Source organism: Folsomia candida, unplaced genomic scaffold (assembly GCF_002217175.1).
Source record: "Folsomia candida strain VU population unplaced genomic scaffold, ASM221717v1 Fcan01_Sc009, whole genome shotgun sequence".
In the NCBI taxonomy this organism is placed as follows: Eukaryota; Metazoa; Arthropoda; class Collembola; order Entomobryomorpha; family Isotomidae; genus Folsomia; species Folsomia candida.
The window spans coordinates 4,939,393-4,955,771 of NW_019091201.1; the positions used below are offsets into that span (position 1 = coordinate 4,939,393).

At 37.1% G+C, this 16,379-nt stretch overlaps 3 protein-coding genes and 1 long non-coding RNA gene across 29 annotated transcripts; 2 read left to right on the forward strand and 2 right to left on the reverse strand.

Moving 5' to 3' along the window:
* The first annotated feature begins 3,622 nt into the window (after positions 1 to 3,622).
* On the forward strand, positions 3,623 to 9,359 carry LOC110853769 (ankyrin repeat, SAM and basic leucine zipper domain-containing protein 1). 23 transcript variants are annotated; one of them, XR_004835561.1, is made up of 10 exons: positions 3,623 to 3,807; positions 3,910 to 3,990; positions 4,192 to 4,247; positions 4,394 to 4,458; positions 4,566 to 4,650; positions 4,737 to 4,831; positions 4,926 to 5,265; positions 6,445 to 7,863; positions 8,134 to 8,356; positions 9,080 to 9,325. XR_004835561.1 is itself a non-coding variant. In XM_035855009.1 (9 exons), exons 7-8 carry the CDS (start codon positions 4,936 to 4,938, stop codon positions 7,777 to 7,779), a joined length of 1,665 nt encoding a protein of 554 aa, XP_035710902.1. In that variant the 5' UTR covers positions 3,623 to 3,807; positions 3,910 to 3,990; positions 4,192 to 4,247; positions 4,394 to 4,458; positions 4,566 to 4,650; positions 4,737 to 4,831; positions 4,926 to 4,935; the 3' UTR covers positions 7,780 to 7,787; positions 9,265 to 9,359. The 23 variants fall into 23 exon arrangements, 4 of the variants coding, with proteins under 4 accessions (XP_035710902.1, XP_035710900.1, XP_035710901.1 ...); XR_004835564.1 differs by having other exon boundaries at positions 8,134 to 8,215; positions 9,223 to 9,325; XR_004835565.1 differs by having other exon boundaries at positions 8,134 to 8,195; positions 9,248 to 9,325.
* Positions 9,360 to 9,393: 34 nt separating this feature from the next.
* On the reverse strand, positions 9,394 to 12,110 carry LOC110853773. 3 transcript variants are annotated; one of them, XM_022102102.2, is made up of 8 exons: positions 11,822 to 12,110; positions 11,643 to 11,709; positions 10,381 to 10,486; positions 10,194 to 10,321; positions 10,069 to 10,126; positions 9,913 to 9,991; positions 9,735 to 9,837; positions 9,394 to 9,648 (listed from the first exon to the last, which is right to left on the reverse strand). In XM_022102102.2, the coding sequence occupies exons 3-8, from the start codon at positions 10,456 to 10,458 to the stop codon at positions 9,570 to 9,572; spliced, it is 525 nt and encodes a 174-aa protein (XP_021957794.1). In that variant the 5' UTR covers positions 10,459 to 10,486; positions 11,643 to 11,709; positions 11,822 to 12,110; the 3' UTR covers positions 9,394 to 9,569. The 3 variants fall into 3 exon arrangements, with proteins under 3 accessions (XP_021957794.1, XP_021957793.1, XP_021957795.1); XM_022102101.2 differs by lacking the exon at positions 11,822 to 12,110 and having other exon boundaries at positions 11,643 to 11,786; XM_022102103.2 differs by lacking the exons at positions 11,643 to 11,709; positions 11,822 to 12,110 and adding an exon at positions 10,859 to 11,010.
* Positions 12,111 to 12,622: 512 nt separating this feature from the next.
* Positions 12,623 to 13,814, reverse strand: LOC110853774 (natterin-3). The gene is made up of 7 exons (XM_022102105.2): positions 13,654 to 13,814; positions 13,450 to 13,565; positions 13,366 to 13,386; positions 13,250 to 13,300; positions 12,968 to 13,057; positions 12,805 to 12,850; positions 12,623 to 12,735 (listed from the first exon to the last, which is right to left on the reverse strand). Exons 1-7 carry the CDS (start codon positions 13,721 to 13,723, stop codon positions 12,662 to 12,664), a joined length of 468 nt encoding a protein of 155 aa, XP_021957797.1. The 5' UTR covers positions 13,724 to 13,814; the 3' UTR covers positions 12,623 to 12,661.
* An 8-nt stretch (positions 13,815 to 13,822) lies between these two features.
* Positions 13,823 to 14,607, forward strand: LOC118436591. Of its 2 annotated transcripts, none has more exons than XR_004835574.1 (3): positions 13,823 to 14,013; positions 14,093 to 14,271; positions 14,329 to 14,607. It is a non-coding gene; the product is annotated as an uncharacterized LOC118436591 (long non-coding RNA). The 2 variants fall into 2 exon arrangements; XR_004835575.1 differs by having other exon boundaries at positions 14,101 to 14,271.
* Positions 14,608 to 16,379: the final 1,772 nt, after the last annotated feature.

The window sequence follows — 16,379 nt, forward strand, 5'->3', positions numbered from 1 at the left end:
CTACTGGCGCGACTATGTTGGTTGCATACCAAGACTAGTAATGTTTGTAAAATTTAGATACATATAAGATAATCCAACCCCAATGTGCCTCCGCATTCGATACGAATTCGTTCTAAAGTCGTCGCCCAAATTCGGAACGCACTCCGGATTTGTCGCCCTAGTTGTGCCTGGTACGAATTCGAAATCCGAATTCGAATCGCCTGCGTAGGCTCGAACTCGGAACGAATTCAAAATGCTAATTCTGATCGTCATCGTGGCTTCGAACTCAGTACGAATTCGGGAGCCGACTCCATTCCGATGCTCTTCGGATTAGTGAATTATATATCTTAAAATATGCTTTATGATGATGCTTTTTAATAAAATATAAAGTCAGTGCACACGTTAATGAATATTTTTATTTTTATTGAATGTAACAATGGAACTAACAAGAACTCGCTGTTATAAGGTAATCTAATATATTTAAACAAGAAATCTTCTGGTTCAAGTACCATATTAACAGGTTCTGATAAACCGGATGAAAAGTAAATTTTTAAATTAGAACTATCGAAGGGATAATATTGGACAGAGTGTAGATTTAAAATCTGTTGACATGTATATTCGACAGAATCATTCTTTCTATAAGTATAATTTTGTAAAATTACAATTCCACCAGACCTAAGCATGAAGCAGTTATTTCCATTCTTACAGCTAGATTTAGGGGAGAATTTTTTATTCTCAGATATTTTTTGTATCGCATTCATATCTTGTCGGATAACAGTCTCGCGATGATATCGTCTAAATCTCGTCCCCCAACATAACCAAGTTGAATACTCTGAAAGTAATGACACTTATGTAAGTAATAAAATTAGGGTTGTATTCATAAATTGCCTATGATTCACCTACCAATTCTTCAATGTTCGACTGATCCCGCTTAAGCCAGTCACTCAATTTGTAAAAATCCTCTTTATTACAAACCGGTAGTTTTGGATGATCCAGCTGAGCACGCGTGGTACACGTGGAGCAAGTGTTGAAGTTCGACGAAGCAACTCGACCAATGTTTCGTTAATTTTTACTAACTCCTTCACCACCACTGCCTGTAAGTCTACGGACACAGACGGCATAGATTGTACTCATTATTCAATGACACTGTTTAGGAAAAATTAGTACAAACGAGTAGTAGAAATAATTACTTACTTTGAGATTCAGTCTTCAGATCTCGAACCAGTGTCACAAGTTCTGCAACAGTTTCTGGATTCGTAATCTCAACATAGGAGAATGTCGTTTCGTTATTGCCTGATTGATCAAACAAATTCTCCTCCGCCTGGGAAGAATTATGAGATTGTGGGAGGGCCGACAAAGGCTGAACTTGAGAATTTGTGCTGAGACTAATGCTGGGTGCTGGAACATTACCACAATGTTATTATATAAATTTATCCCAATTTAATGTGTACTGAAACAGAATAAAAATTGCTCACTGGTCGGGATAAATGATGTGACCGGTAATGTTTCACATTCTTCAGACGACAAGCTGCTCTCGTCAGAACTGGTCGACTCGGAATATTTTGTAGAGGGAGTAGATTTAGCTGCGGATTGCCCTTTTCGCGTATTTCTCTGTTTTTTATGAGTTGTTTCCTCAAATTCTGATGGAGGTATCTTGTCGGTAGATTTAGCCGCAATACATCCTTTCCTTGCTGACTTAAGAGAATCTGCGAACCGACAAATGTTTAAATAATTGAAATTATATCTCTAAAGGTTAATATAAAAGTATTGAATCCCCAAATCTGCTCACAAAGCCAAATGCATGGTTATTGTATTATTGTGTAATTTATAATTTTTTTGTCATTACAATTTATATTCGATATTAAATTGTTATCAAATTACTTACTATAAGACATGAGCCACTGACAAGGGAATTTTGGCGCATCTAAATCTGCTGGAAGATTCTTACGCAATTTGTCCCCTGCGTTTGGCCCAATTGGCCACGAACAGATGGATTTGTCTTCATTTAACCACGATGAGCACACGGCCGCAACTGTATTTTCGTCATGAAAATTGACAACGGAGTACTTTTTAATTTCGCTGCTCATTATAAAATTAAATTTATCGACAAAAAATAAGACTACAGCCAAGGGAAGAATGGAGGAAGAATCAAAGTGATATGCCACTAATGCACGTGTTCTCTTCTCTCCTGGGGAGGATGATACAGGGTCGGATCGGATTCAGCGACGAGGATTCTGATGTAAAGCGTGCAGCCGAATTCGTTCCGGCTTCTCATGTCCGATGCCAAAACGCATATGAATATCTCGAATCGATTCAGAATCTGAAAGGAAACCCTTAAGCGAATTCGATATGAATGCGATACTACGCATTTAATCCTAATTCTGTTTTATGTCGTTACTAAGTCGGCGAATTCTGCTCCCCAAATCAGCATTTGGCCCGAATTCGTTATTAAGAGTCGTATCAACTTCGGGATTTCGAATTAAATTTGAATTCTGATGTTGGATCGGAATGAAGTCGGCGAATTCTCACGAACTAAATACGACGATTCCGACCTGAAACAGAATTCGTGGCGAATGCGGAGGCACATTGGGATATTTAACCAATTGACAAATTTTAATTAATAACTTACTTAAATTATAAATTGTGTTGGAAAAATGCACAAAAAACCAACTAAATTTTGAAATACCAACCAATTTTTGATTCCCCAACCAACCGAGGAGTGAGGGACATAGGCCGCGTGGTAATTCAGATTGTAAAAAAACACATTAAAATAAAGAATTAATAACAAATTTTGACTGGAATAGTTGACCAGCTTGATAAAGAACGATTTTCGCACATTGCCAATTAAAATTAATGTTATTACCAATTAAATTTAGTTAAAATTAATATAATATAAATAAATTTAGGAGAGCTCGTGCAAGAGCAAATCCTCCTCGGTTGGCGCGCAGAGGGGGAATGAATATATTTAATTCATTTGGTAAATAAATAATAATTAATTGTCTCAATTTGCCTCAATTATCTTAACTTTCATTTGTCTCAATTTTCTCATTTTTGCAAATTATTTTCGTAAAAATTTATCTAATAATTGCCACAAAATGCCGATCATTTCTAGAAAACGGGAATTTATAAAAGAAATTTGTGGAGCTGCTGATTACAAAATAAATAAAATGCAGTATTACATAATTGCAATTGAAGCTTAACTTGTTTCCAAAGAATTAGATCTGCATAATAAATCCAAGTCTGACAGTGTTCCACGACGAGTCGGAATTTTTTTGGGATCATGAATTTTGATTTCATTATTTTCAGATGAATTTCCCATAATCTTGAGATAATGTGCAGTTTTCTGAATTTGTGTTCGTATTTTCAACAGAATATATCTAATTCATTGGGTAAATAATAATTAATTGTCTCAATTTGCCTCAATTATCTCAACTTTCATTTGTTTCAATATTACGAATAAAAATAACAATTACAATAATTGAATTTTAATTATTTATTTACATATAATTATGATCTGCCTAATAATTAATTGTCTCAATTTACCTCAATTATCTAACTTAACTTTCATGTGTCTCAATTTTCTCATTTTTGCAATTTTATTGTCTCTCAACATCATGCGAGTTGAGACAGGTTTGTTGGATTTTGCGGGTTTTGGGTTCGAGTCGTGCACAGCGAACTCTCCACAAATTCTTTCATCTAAATTTCCAATTTTGCATATTTCAAGCCGGCATCATTTCTTAAATTCCTGTGCAAATTAAGCCGTTTTGGGACAAGACGTTCTCATCGTCCTTCGGAATCTTGGAATAGGTTTACAAGCTAATTCAACAGGTATTTATTAAGTAATTTAAGTAAAGAAAACAAAATGAGCAATTTTTCTTCAGATTAATTTTTCATTTTCTAATTAAGATTTTGTTTTTCTTCAAATGACAGGAATAATTGAGCCGTTTTGGGACAAGAGGTTTTCATCCTCCTTCTGAATCTTGGAATAGGTTTACAAACTGATACAATCAGGTATTTAATTAATTATAAAATCATTTTTAAACGGTTTTGTTTGAGGACTTGTTTTCAAAAAAACTATCCAGTTTTATTTTCTTCACTTGACCAATTAATTAATTATAAGAAAAGTAAACAACCGCATTAATAAATAAACAATTTTTCTTTATATTTGTTATTTATTTACTAATTAAGATTCTGATTCTCTTAAAATAACAGGAAATTGATCAGTGGTGGGACAAGACGTTTTGATTGTCATCTTCTTCCTGGATCTGGTAATGGACTATTACTAATAGTTTTATAAGCTAATACAATCAGGTATTTAATTAATTCTAGGAAAAGAAAACAATCGCATGAATGAGCAATTGTTCTTCTTCATATTACTATATATTTCCTAATTAAGATTTTGTTTACTTTTAAGATTTGGGACACGACAATTTCCTACTCCTCCTTCGTCTTCCGATAGCTTTAAGGAAATATAATCAGGTATTTAATTAATTATAAGAAATTAAACCAACCGCATTAATAAGCAATTTTTCTCCATATTTTTTATATTTACTATTAATAATTAAGATTTTGATTGATTTTTTAAGGAAATAGTAATTAATCAGTTTTGTAACAAGCCAATTTCCTCCTCCTGCATCTTCTAATAATTTTACCACCAATACATACAATCAGGTATTTAATTAATTCCAGGAAATAAACTGCAATTTTTCTTCATATTTATTTTACATTTACTAATCAAGATTTTGATTTCTTTGAAGGTGCTATAATTGTTAACTATAATTAACCAGTGAGGTTTGGGACAAGACAATTTCCTCCTCTTCCCGGGCCTTCTAATATATAGCTTTTCAATCAGGTATTTAATTAATTTAAGAAACGAAATAAACCGCATAAATAACCAATTAAATAGTTTGTCTTATAATTAATTAAGATTTTGATTCCTTTTAAAGCAACGATAAGATGGAGGTCAATCGAAACTCTGCCCAGCCAGTCCGACCCCCCACGATTCGCCCGGCCGGAGAAAGTGACGAGTACAGCAGTGACGGCGAAGGTTACGAAATGTCCGGTCCAGTCAGGAACAAGAAGAAGAACACGTTCTTCCCAAAACCAACCATCGTCCCGGCCAACACAAATGGACGAATTCATTATGACGAAGACGAGTGGGGATCGGTGCCTTCTTCAAATAATTATACGGATTATTATTCGTCACAACCCGTCCCGCCAGAACCGGTGGTTATCTCGACATCCGAATCAGCAAGGATTGCTTGTTCACGAGGCGAAATTAATAAGGTATTTTTAAGTTTATAGCGGTTCTTAATTGATGATTAACTTAGGACTCGGTACCAAAATCGTCAAAATCAACATATTTTTACTCATTTATCGCCTCTGGGAATTTATTTAAAATTCTGGACGACCAATTTGTAGTCAGTGAGTTGATTAATGGAATGGCGCTGAGTTTTTTAAGCCAGTTTCGATAAGGTTCAATTTTTCTGAAGGCTTCTTAAACTTGAGATCTCCTTCAAAAAGGGTCATAATCTGGAGTGTGTATTAAAAAACCTACAGTGCAGCCTTCATTTAGCCCGAGTCAGGAAGTTATTTGACAAGTTGAGAACCTCCCACTTCCGTAACCGAACTTCGCTTTCGTCAATACGCATCGTAGAGTTTTACAATATTTTATTCGTTGGCGAAGCTGATTTTTGGCACACACATTCCAAAGCTTACAATGAATTATGCTGTGAAAATCTAACGTTTTGAAGCGTGCGTTCTCTATTCTGTATATGATTTTGTGCACACCAAATAATTTTCACTGGTGACAAACAAAGGCATGTGTCACCCTACAGGGTCCACCACTTGATTTTTTTTCTTTTCAATTCATATTCTTCCATTCGATGTCATCATCACTACATGCCAAATTTTGGCTTTCTACGACAATTTTGAAAATCCCGTATGGGTCCCCCCGTAGGGTTCTTCAATATACAAATTTTATAAATTTCACTTCATATTCTTCCATTAAGACCCATAAGCAATCTCGCTACCTTTCAGCTCGATATGAGGATTTTGAAAAATCAGTATGGGTACCTCCAGATGACAATTTTTGCAATTTTACTTTATATTCTTTCATTATAAACCATTATCGAGGCTCCATACCAAGCTACCTACATGCCCCCACCGGTCAACCACTTGACCGATTTCGCCCATCTTCGAATTTAACTTTTCATTTAACCCATACTACACGTGTGCAAAATTTCAACTCAATCGGATAAGTTTAACGAGAGTTATCGTGAATCAGACAGACAGACGGGTTCCATAAGCCCTGACTCGGGCTAAAAATGGGAACTCCCTGCTCTGCAAATTTGTTGTCCAGAATTTAAAATAAATTCCCAGAGCCCAGAAATGATTAAAAATGTGCTGATTTTGACGATACGTTAAATTTGTTATTAATTTCCCCTCTATATTAACAATCCCCAGGTGCAGAAGCTCTTAGACGATGGCTCCATCCAAATAAACTGCTGCCTCCCCGACGACACCACGCCACTAATCACTGCCTCCGCCTACGCTTATCCCGCCCTCGTTGAATTTCTCATCGAAAAGGGCGCCGACGTTACCCACTTCAGCCACGGTTTAGACAAAACCACCCCCCTCATCGCCGCCGTCTCCTGCACGCGCCCCTCCGCCACGGAGGACGACGTTCTCGCCTGTGTCAAACTCCTCGTCGAGAAAGGCTCCCCCCTCAACACGCAAGGTCACTCCGCCCTCACCGCGCTCGTCATCGCCATAAAACGTCGCCACGATCGACACGCCGTTGCCGAATATCTCCTCCAACACGGCGCCAACCCCGACGTCCTAGATTTCGCCGGGCGAACCCCACTCTTCCACGCGGCGGAAGTCGGCGATGGAAAATCCTGCCGTTTACTCCTCGAACACAACGCCAACGTCAACATCATCGACGACAGCGGGTGGTCCTGCCTCGACGTCGCGGGGGATAAAGGATTCTACGCGCTGAGCGAGCTACTCTACAAAGTCCGCATCACAAAATGGAAACCCGGGCAAGATCCCGCTCTCATGAAGGAGATTAAGGACGCTACAACGCGCGCCAAAGAGATGGCCGCGGGGGAAGGGGGTGCCCCACAAATTCGGGAAGATTCTCAAATCGAAATGCTCCTCAGTGCCATCAATGCGGAAAAATATAAGGAAAATTTCCGCCAGCATAAAGTCACCTACTTCCAATTTCTCCAGTTTGACGAGGAAGATCTCAAAGCTGTCGGGATTGAGGAGGTCGGGATCCGGAAAAAGGTGATGGAATCAATCCGCGAAGCGCACAGTACGGATTGGGCGAGATCTTCGGTGAATATGGTGCCCGTTAATAAAAGATGTACCGGAACGGAAACCGTTTGTATCGTGAATAACATCAATTTTCATGTGGAACATATTCACACGACGATTCGCACGTTGACCAAGAGGATTTTGAAGGACCCGACGAGTCTCCGGTTGGGGAGGGAAAGGAGCCAGATTTCAAGTATTTTGTCGCGGCTGAAGGACTTGGATAAGAATAATTTTATCCTGCATGAAGAACTGTTGAAGATGAAGCAACTTTTTGATAGGCTGAAGAACAATGCGGAACTTCAGCTCGGTGATAAGTTTGAATTGGAACCGAACGATATGCAAGAATTTCTCGAGAGGTGGAATGCTGTCGATAAGAGTAAGGATAAGAAGAAGGCGAATGGAGGGAAGAAATGGGCGTTATTGGGGGTGGGAGGTGCCTTATTTGTTACGGCGATTGCTTGGAAGTCCTGGTCTCGATGATGACTCCGGTGCTAATCAAATATTTTCTACATAGATGACCTATTTTTAATATGTACCGCTGACTCAGAATGGAAGTCTCCTAGCGTATGCGACCCGATTTTGAGCAAATTAGCGTCAACCTATCACAAATTTAATTAGGATGAAATTTGCGAAAGATACGATCTCCTAGTGGGCACGTTTGGCAGAGATATTTGCATCCGAAGTGGAGAAAACGCACAGAGAAGTCGACAAATTTTCAAATATCTGTGCCACACGTGCCCATTGGGAGATCGTGTCTTTCGCAAATTTCACACTAATTAAATTAGTCATCGATTGACACTAATTTGCTCAAAATCTGATCTCATACTCTGGGAGTCCTCCATTGTCCGTCGTGTTCAGATATTTAAATGATCTTACTTATAAGATACTTGTTACTCGTATATATACTTTTAAACTGGTTAACCCTTAGCCATGGGAGACCGTTTAAAAACGTTTTGGAGTTTTTGTTTTAATTCGGGATGCCGTGAAAAGCCGTTCATAAAAAAAATGTCTGCCTTCGGGGTCAACGGCTTTTCACGTTTTCACGTTTCCATGTCAGGTGCGGGACAACGGATATTTCCGTGGTAAAAATTATTTAGCTGATTCGGGAAACGGCAAAACACGTTGGCACTAAAAACTAAAATTATTAGGGCCTTGGATCAGAATTGTCCGTGGTAACACTAGGTCACTTTCATGTAACTTCGCCCCAGCTTTGCATTGGATGGGTTGCATGCAAAATTTTTGACTCTGGTTTACTAACTGCTAACACTTATTTAGGATACAAAATATGTATGAGGTACAACCAGTGACGCCAATAAATAAAGGGCTATATACACTTTAAATCATTCATTAATTATCCAAGTGATCTCCTGGTCTAGACTGACTTCTTGGTTGCATTTAAAAATTAAAATATGACGTAAGTATGCATAAGGTTAGTCAGAACTCTTGATCCAAGTTTAAAAAAATTCACTATGGATGTTATGCAAGTCCACAAACATGTGGGGTTTGGGACAATAGCTTTACAAATTTCAGTTTTGCATAATCATAATTTTGCACCATAGTCAGAGTCATAGTTCATAATTAACTCGTCATAATTCTCTAATTATCATGCAACTTTGCTTTACAATGTTACATTATTAAATTTTAATATTCATCATTTTAAATATTATATTTATTGACTTTGTCCCGCACCTAATTTTCTCCCGTGTTTTGCCGTTCTCCCGAATTGAGCATTTAAAAAATCCTCCCGAATCTAAGCAACTCAAATATCAAAAGTTTCCAGATTTGGAACTTGTGAGATTTTAATTATTTTTCGGCTTCCCGAATGACAACTATTGTGGTCAACGAAACGCCCCGCAACAACGCCAAACATAGTTACCGTTTTCCCTCGGCTAAGGGTTAATTATTAAACTTAATAATTATGAGAATTGGTATTTAACTATTTAATAAGTATAGTTTTTTACATAGAAAGGAAAGCTATTGTTACCAACTCGTCTATAATAATAAACCGATTAATTACTAAACTGAATATTTATGAATGTTGTTTTTAATTTGATCACAATGGAAAGAAAAAAAATCCACAAAACTTATTTATAATTTTTGGAATCAAACAGAATTTATTTAACAATCAATTAGTTCATACATTTTGAATAAATTTCTGTGACTCGACAAAGTACAAAGGAACAAATTCTCGTCAACAATTTTATTATATTTCACGTAGGGGTCCAATTTTCTTAAGTTTTACATAGATAAGCGTCCATCTCTCTCCATCCTTACACATTCATCGCTCGACCCAACGCGTTCTTGACCAAGATTTCATACGTATGACTTGGATGCTCTTTTCCACCATATCTGGCAAAAAAAATATTCAAATTAATTCTCAGCTTAATAAATAAGACACCAAGTAAAATTTAAATAGTGCAACTACATTTACTTACGGGACATAACAAGATCCATGAGATGGATGAATTTTTCCCACGGTGATTGTTCCGTTCAGCCAGACGCGTCCAATGTAGTACGTCTCACCGCCAGGGTCACGTCCTGCACCCCATAAATAAAAATCAAGTCATTATTAATTCGAAATTTTATAAATTCCCTTAAAAAATGGGACCGAACCTCCAGGAACTGCATTCGGAGGAATGAAGCTTCCCTGGCCATCCACCCAGCTCAAACTCGCGACAGGAGCGACGAGCACCTGCAAAAATTTTACAGAAATTTTCAAAATCATGATTATCTATTTCCTCAGTAGCATTTCTAATTTCTCATTCTTACCTCATAATTTGGCGTGGGAACCTCCTCACCCCCATAAGCAATATAGGCCGAGCTGTGTCTATAATTTGTACGAAATTGTACATTATTCGCTAATTCGCTCATTAAATTCGCACCAATTTGCTTACCCAACGTGCAGTTTTCCAGGGATCATTCCTCCTTGATGATAAGCCCGGATGACGTACAACTCCCGTCCAGAGTCGAGACCAGCTTGGGTCGCGTACGGCGGCACGGCACCCCCACTCATCGGGATCCACTGTTAGTAAAGTTACCATTTCAGTCTGTGCATGCAAAATTTTTCATACATTTCCATACCTGAATTCCCATGGGTTGGACATGACCATGACCACCCCACCCCATCCCAGGCTGCGGCATGCCAGCGGACGCGTACATTTTTCAGTCAAGAAGAGAGATCAATTAGCTGAAAAAAAATAAATTATGCTGTTTAACGTAGGATTCATCGTCAAAATCCGCACATTTTTAATCAGTTCTCGGCTCTGGGAATTTATTTTAAAATTCTGCACGACAAATTTGTAGAGCAGGGAGTTACCAATTTTCTAAAAATATACACTCCAGATTTTGACACTTTTTGAAGCAGGAGACCTCAAGTTTAAGAAACCTTAGAAAAATTGTAACTTATCCAAACTGGCTTAAAAAACTCAACGCCATTCCATTAATTAACTCATTGACTACAAATTTGTCGTCCAGAATTTTAAAATAAATTCCCAGAGGTGAGAAATTATTAAAAATGTGTTGATTTTTACAAATTTGGTGAGAAGTCATCCGCTCTTACGTTAATAAAGTACGAAAAATTAGGAACATTAAATCAGAGATGGCATCTCTTTATGAAAATGCGATCTCTCTATAAAAAATCATGCTTCAATTTTCTACTAAATCTGCCCTTTATAATTCTGACACGTGGAAAACGTTGTCCTTGACCAGTAAAATATTTGTGTATCATATCGATATCAAAAAATCATCTCGTTTTAACACTGTCCAGCTAAATTAGGTTGCATGATTATTTGTCACCAACAAACAATGAATATTTGTACAAAGAAGACAACAAAATCTGAATAACATTATACTTAAGGGCCCGGGGGAAGATTTACTTTTCGAAAATTGATTTTATGTTAGCAACAATAATTGCTAGGAATCTAGGATTATTTATCACTCTATAAAGTTACGACCACAATTAATTGACACCATTTCTATGGTACACTCACGTCCAAAAGCTTTTGTTTGATCACTTTTCCCTCAAGTTTTTGAAAAAAGTTGTTTTCTTTTGTTCCATGGATATTCAAAATGCAATTCATGCCATCAGTTTTGTAATTCTAAGCCAATTTGTGCTCACTTTATGACCAAATATCTCCACTGCGCAAGAGGGCACATTGTCAAAAAAAAAGTTAGTAAAACCTAAAGATATGATTAACAAATTAAACATAATTTGAAAAATGTGCCCTCTTGCGCATTGCTGAATTTTATGGTCAAAGTTGACATGATTTCTAAGCAACTTCCCCCGGGCCCTTAACGTGCATGACAAAAAAACGTGTATGCAAATTACACGCAAATTTACTTACCAAATTTTTTCAAAACTTTGTATCCTTTGCGTTATCCAGACTTTTAACGAGTGAGGAGAATCCCTGGCTAAAATTTGTAACAAAAAAGTTTTGTTAGTTTAACCCGATGAATAATTAATGAGGCAAATAAATTATTATCTGTATATTTATTTCAACTAAAAAGTAATGTTGTTAAGTACCTTGTTTTCCGCTGTTATTGATAACACCACCACTTGACTTTATGATAACCACTTATCAAATAAATGACTAAATGAACAAACAAAAGATAACTGTGATGTCCTCCTTCTCGTCGTTTTGTACAAATTACTTATTATTTGGCTGGCTCAGGACTTCTTGTTCGAACCGGTTCTCAAACACGAATGACGAAATGGAACTATTTTCTCAGCTTAGAAAAAAAGTGTGCTTATCGAAATGAAAAAGCGCAGGTGACGCACTGACGCTGACGCATCCGGATGCTTGCTTGCATTCCTTCCTTGGCAGATGTAGCGTGGCGTGGCGCGTCCCTGATAAGAACACACAAAGCAAATGAAACCGACTAATTTGTATAGTCGGAAGTTCGACTTGGTTACTTTGAACTGTTTGCATGCATGCATTCATACAGTTCAAAGCCCAAATATGTATGTTATCTTTATTATCTAGCAAACACACGGCCATGAAATCATGAAAAATTGGAGTCAACCTTGATCTGCGTGTAACAAACCCGTGGAAAAGTGCATTCATCAATCATAATCATGAGATTTTGAGTCATAAAATAAGCATGAAAGTGTCACGATAGATTTGTCATATATATTTAAAAGGAAATTGATAAAAAGTACCTGTACGAAATCATGAGACTTATTGTTAAAATAAGTTTAAAAATGTAAGTCACCGAACAGAACGGACATTAAAACACGAAGTTAGTAACTTTGTCACCAATTTTAAGTATTTATTTACTTTTTCGTCACAAAAAACCAATGTCAATAAATCGAAAAAATCTTTTAATTTAGAAGAATAATCAATTTTTTTATGGAAACATTTCTCTAGCATCCCAAGAACTGTCCCAACTTGTTCTTCACGAGGATCTCGTACTCTTTGAAGTTCAATTCCTCTCCACCTGCGTCAAATTAAATGGATTAGATTAATGATCATAAAATATTTAAGGTTTTAAATAAAAATATTTTACCATAGCTGACATAACAGCATCCATGGCTAGCGTGGACTTTGCCGACCTGAACATAAACAGCCCCACCATAAAAATATAACTCTCGTAGTCGTAAATTGATAAGAATGATTGACAATTTCCGTGATAAAATGGTGCCTATTTAACAACTAGATAACTAACTTACCGTCACAGTTCCATTGTGGATAGCTCGTCCAATGTAGATAATCTCACCGTCAGCCTCCTGCCCCCCTTGGACAGAGTTGGGGGGGATGACCTACACAAAAATAATCCAAATATTATTGTCAAATTCACAAAGTTTTATTCCCTGAATTTCTAAATATGCCCTTTTAAATCTACTTCACTCCTTTGTAACGTGCTCCATAGTTAAATTATAACATTGGCGTAAGTTACCAAGTGTAAACCCACTATAAGGTTGGAAATGACTCTCTTTTCATTAATAACTTACCCCATGGCTTGACTCCACCCACGACAAAGCGGCTGGGGGACCGGTCAGGACCTATTTTAAATTAAGATTGGATAACCCACTTAACTAATTAATTAACTAACAATTAATCAACCCACCTCATAGTCGGAGCAAGGAACCTGTAATAACCATCAATTTTAATTAATTTCGAGTCAAACCATTGCAAAAAATTGACCTCTGACCTCAGCCATGTTGTACGGAATGTACATCGAAGAGTGACCATTGTGCAGCTTGCCGGGAATGATACACCCCTCGTGATGAGCCCGAGCGACGTAAACTTTCTCCCCAGAATCGTATCCTGTCGAATTAATTAATTAAATTAATCAACTAATTGTTAATTAATTAATCCCTCCAATCCAAAATAAATATCAATTAATCTTTCTTACCTGCACGAACAGAGTCCTTGGGGTGTGACCCCCCACTCGCCGGCACCCATTCCAACTTATCTTTGCCCATTTTATTTATACACTCGAAAAGGTTTAACAGGTATTCACACGACAAGCAATTAAATGATACTGAGCTCGTTAAATGATGTCGGTTTGATTATTATATCAGTGAAATAAATGCTGTCCAGCCAGATGTCGGGACCACAAATCAAATCAATCATCCTGCGATAAGGACGCCAAATATACATTTTTTTCAACTTTTGTATATATTTAGGAATGACCACTTCATTGTTTAATATATGAGTTGTACGGTTATCATCGATGACATAATTCGAAGATAAGAAGCAGAGCGAAAATTATGTATGTATTTATGTATGTACTTAATTATTTATCTAATTGGGTAATTAGCGAGTAACAAGAATCTTCCTGTTTGTTTGAGATTATCAGAACAAAGTGCAATTAATGTTATCCTGCGTCCTGCATTCCAGTCGGGATTGGTCATCGTTAAAAAATCATCCCGAGTAAAAATTTGGTCCGATTTCCGGCAGAAATTTGGTCCAATTTACTGCAGACAAACTGCATGCAGGGCGATTTGTGCAAATAATTGTGCAGAAATAGGTATGCACATACGGTTTTGCATAATAACACCTATACATATATAGAAAATTTGTGCAGGATATACAAAAAATATGCAAGATCAGTGGCCGCGGAAGCCGTGGGGACATCTTGGGACAGTAACATTGCAAGATAGGGGATGGAGGGGTTTGTATAACGTGGGCAGATGATGACGATATTAAACTATCGTGGGGACATTGCCCCTCTCCGCGGCCAAGCTTTCGCCAATTACAGCAGAATTCGACACACTGATTTCTACTCGGGTCAATTTCATTCATTTTATCAAGTTCCCAACTCATAACAAGCCAATAAATGCAGTATAAAAATGCATGCATATCATAATATTGCACAATTTAGATAAAAGTTTATGAAATGCAATGCATGGTCATTCCTAATAAATAGTTGTTATTATTGACTTGAGTGAGTTAAGTAGTCATCATGCCAAAATCAAAAATCAGGATATATTTACATACATACGCAATGTCTTCAAACCCAATTCTCTCAATTTACATGATATACATTTACAAATTCTGCCCAAATTTTTTACCTTTTCGACCTTGCAGATCGTTTTCTTCAGAAAAATAAATAGGCCAATTTTCGATTTCATTCTTCTCATGTTAACGACCTCTCCATTTCGAAATGTCATGTCGTGTTGACACGGTGTAAAAAATAGTTTGATAACTACACCATAAGTAAAGTATTGATTATTATTAAGAGAAAGGATATAAAGTTCTCTACCCATCGCATTCTCACCAAACTTTCCCCTCACATTTAGTTAGACATGAAATGAAAATGAACGTCATTTAACTTTACAAAGTACATAATATTATTGTCTATTCCTTCCAGTGATTCTGATGCAAGAAACCACGTGCAAGAAATGACGGGGAGAAAGTGGTTTCTTGCAGGTAAATATTTTGACCTGGGAGAAATGCAAGGCGCAAGAAACTACGTCCCGCATCTGTACTTCATACGGCGCGTTATTGGATGGCCCATATTTCTTGAACTTTCTCCCAGTTTCTTGCACCTCATATTTTTTGTGTAGCCTTGCGGTGAAAGCATTGTCCCAGTGACCACGTGCGGGAAATGACGGGTTGAAAATGGTTTTACGCAGCTAAATATTTTGACCTGGGAGAAATGCAAGGCGCAAGAAGTTACCCCGCGCCGCTAGAAATATTTCATACGGCGCGTGACTAGATGCGCATATTTCTTGCACTTTCTCCCAGTTTCTTGCACCCCGCATTTCTTGCACTTTTTTTGCAATGCAAGAAATGTACAACAAACCCGCAAAGCAACGAAACACTGATTCCTTCAACATGTACAGTAAAAGTACATAATACTATTGCTTCTACTCATTGTCAGTTTATCGTGATATGTACGTCTGGGTATAATAAAATGCGGCGTTGGATCAATAAAAATCAATAAAATCAAGCATTTGTACTCGAGTGAAAGTCTTTTATATTCATGAAATGAAGCCCATTGCCACACTCGCAACCAACACTTATCAGCCATGATATGCAATAAGAGGAGGTAGTAGTAAAGTAAAGAACAGGAAATAAAATGAAATGAGACCAGAATTAGTATACAATAACAAACAGCTCCTGACATTTAAAATTCTTTCTGAAAGAAGAAGGGCGACAAACAAGCCAAATTACAATTTCTTATCGCTCTTCATAGATATTTATGTACGTTCACTTTTTTGTAGGTCCATGCCCCCTTCTCTCTTAACTCAAGGATAGAAATACATACAAGATATCCCTCTCTTACACTCTTAGAAATGGGATTTTAACGTATGTGACTCTACCGCCGTGGTTATAAATGTGTCATCAAGTGGTTACAATTGTCACCGACTAATTATGCATGAAGTTTCACCGACTACGTATTAAATTGTTACCAGAGCTAATAAATTTATAACCAGTTGGTGACAAATTCATAACCTCGAGTCAAATACGTTTACTTTTTGGTTATAATCGTAACCCCATTTCTAAGAGTGTGTCCGTATTCTTTGTCAATTCGACATTATGTATGTATGTAAGTGCTAAATATCACGTCATGTCTCGTCCAGGGTTTGTATACTTTATTTTGAACGGTAGTTTTTGTAGAGAGGGTTATGT

What these genes read in the sequence shown, in the direction of transcription:
- LOC110853769 (XM_035855009.1), top strand. Translation starts at nt 4,936, where the DNA reads ATGGAGGTCAATCGAAACTCTGCCCAGCCAGTCCGACCCCCCACGATT. An exon ending in CACGAGGCGAAATTAATAAG is followed by an intron (nt 5,266 to 6,444) that starts GTATTTTTAAGT and finishes AACAATCCCCAG; the next exon opens with GTGCAGAAGCTCTTAGACGA.
- LOC110853773 (XM_022102102.2), bottom strand. Translation starts at nt 10,458, where the DNA reads ATGTACGCGTCCGCTGGCATGCCGCAGCCTGGGATGGGGTGGGGTGGT. An exon ending in TCCAACCCATGGGAATTCAG is followed by an intron (nt 10,322 to 10,380) that starts GTATGGAAATGT and finishes CTTTACTAACAG; the next exon opens with TGGATCCCGATGAGTGGGGG. An exon ending in CATGGATCTTGTTATGTCCC is followed by an intron (nt 9,649 to 9,734) that starts GTAAGTAAATGT and finishes TTTTTTTGCCAG; the next exon opens with ATATGGTGGAAAAGAGCATC.
- LOC110853774 (XM_022102105.2), bottom strand. Translation starts at nt 13,723, where the DNA reads ATGGGCAAAGATAAGTTGGAATGGGTGCCGGCGAGTGGGGGGTCACAC. An exon ending in TTCCGTACAACATGGCTGAG is followed by an intron (nt 13,387 to 13,449) that starts GTCAGAGGTCAA and finishes TGGTTATTACAG; the next exon opens with GTTCCTTGCTCCGACTATGA. An exon ending in TCCACAATGGAACTGTGACG is followed by an intron (nt 12,851 to 12,967) that starts GTAAGTTAGTTA and finishes GTTTATGTTCAG; the next exon opens with GTCGGCAAAGTCCACGCTAG.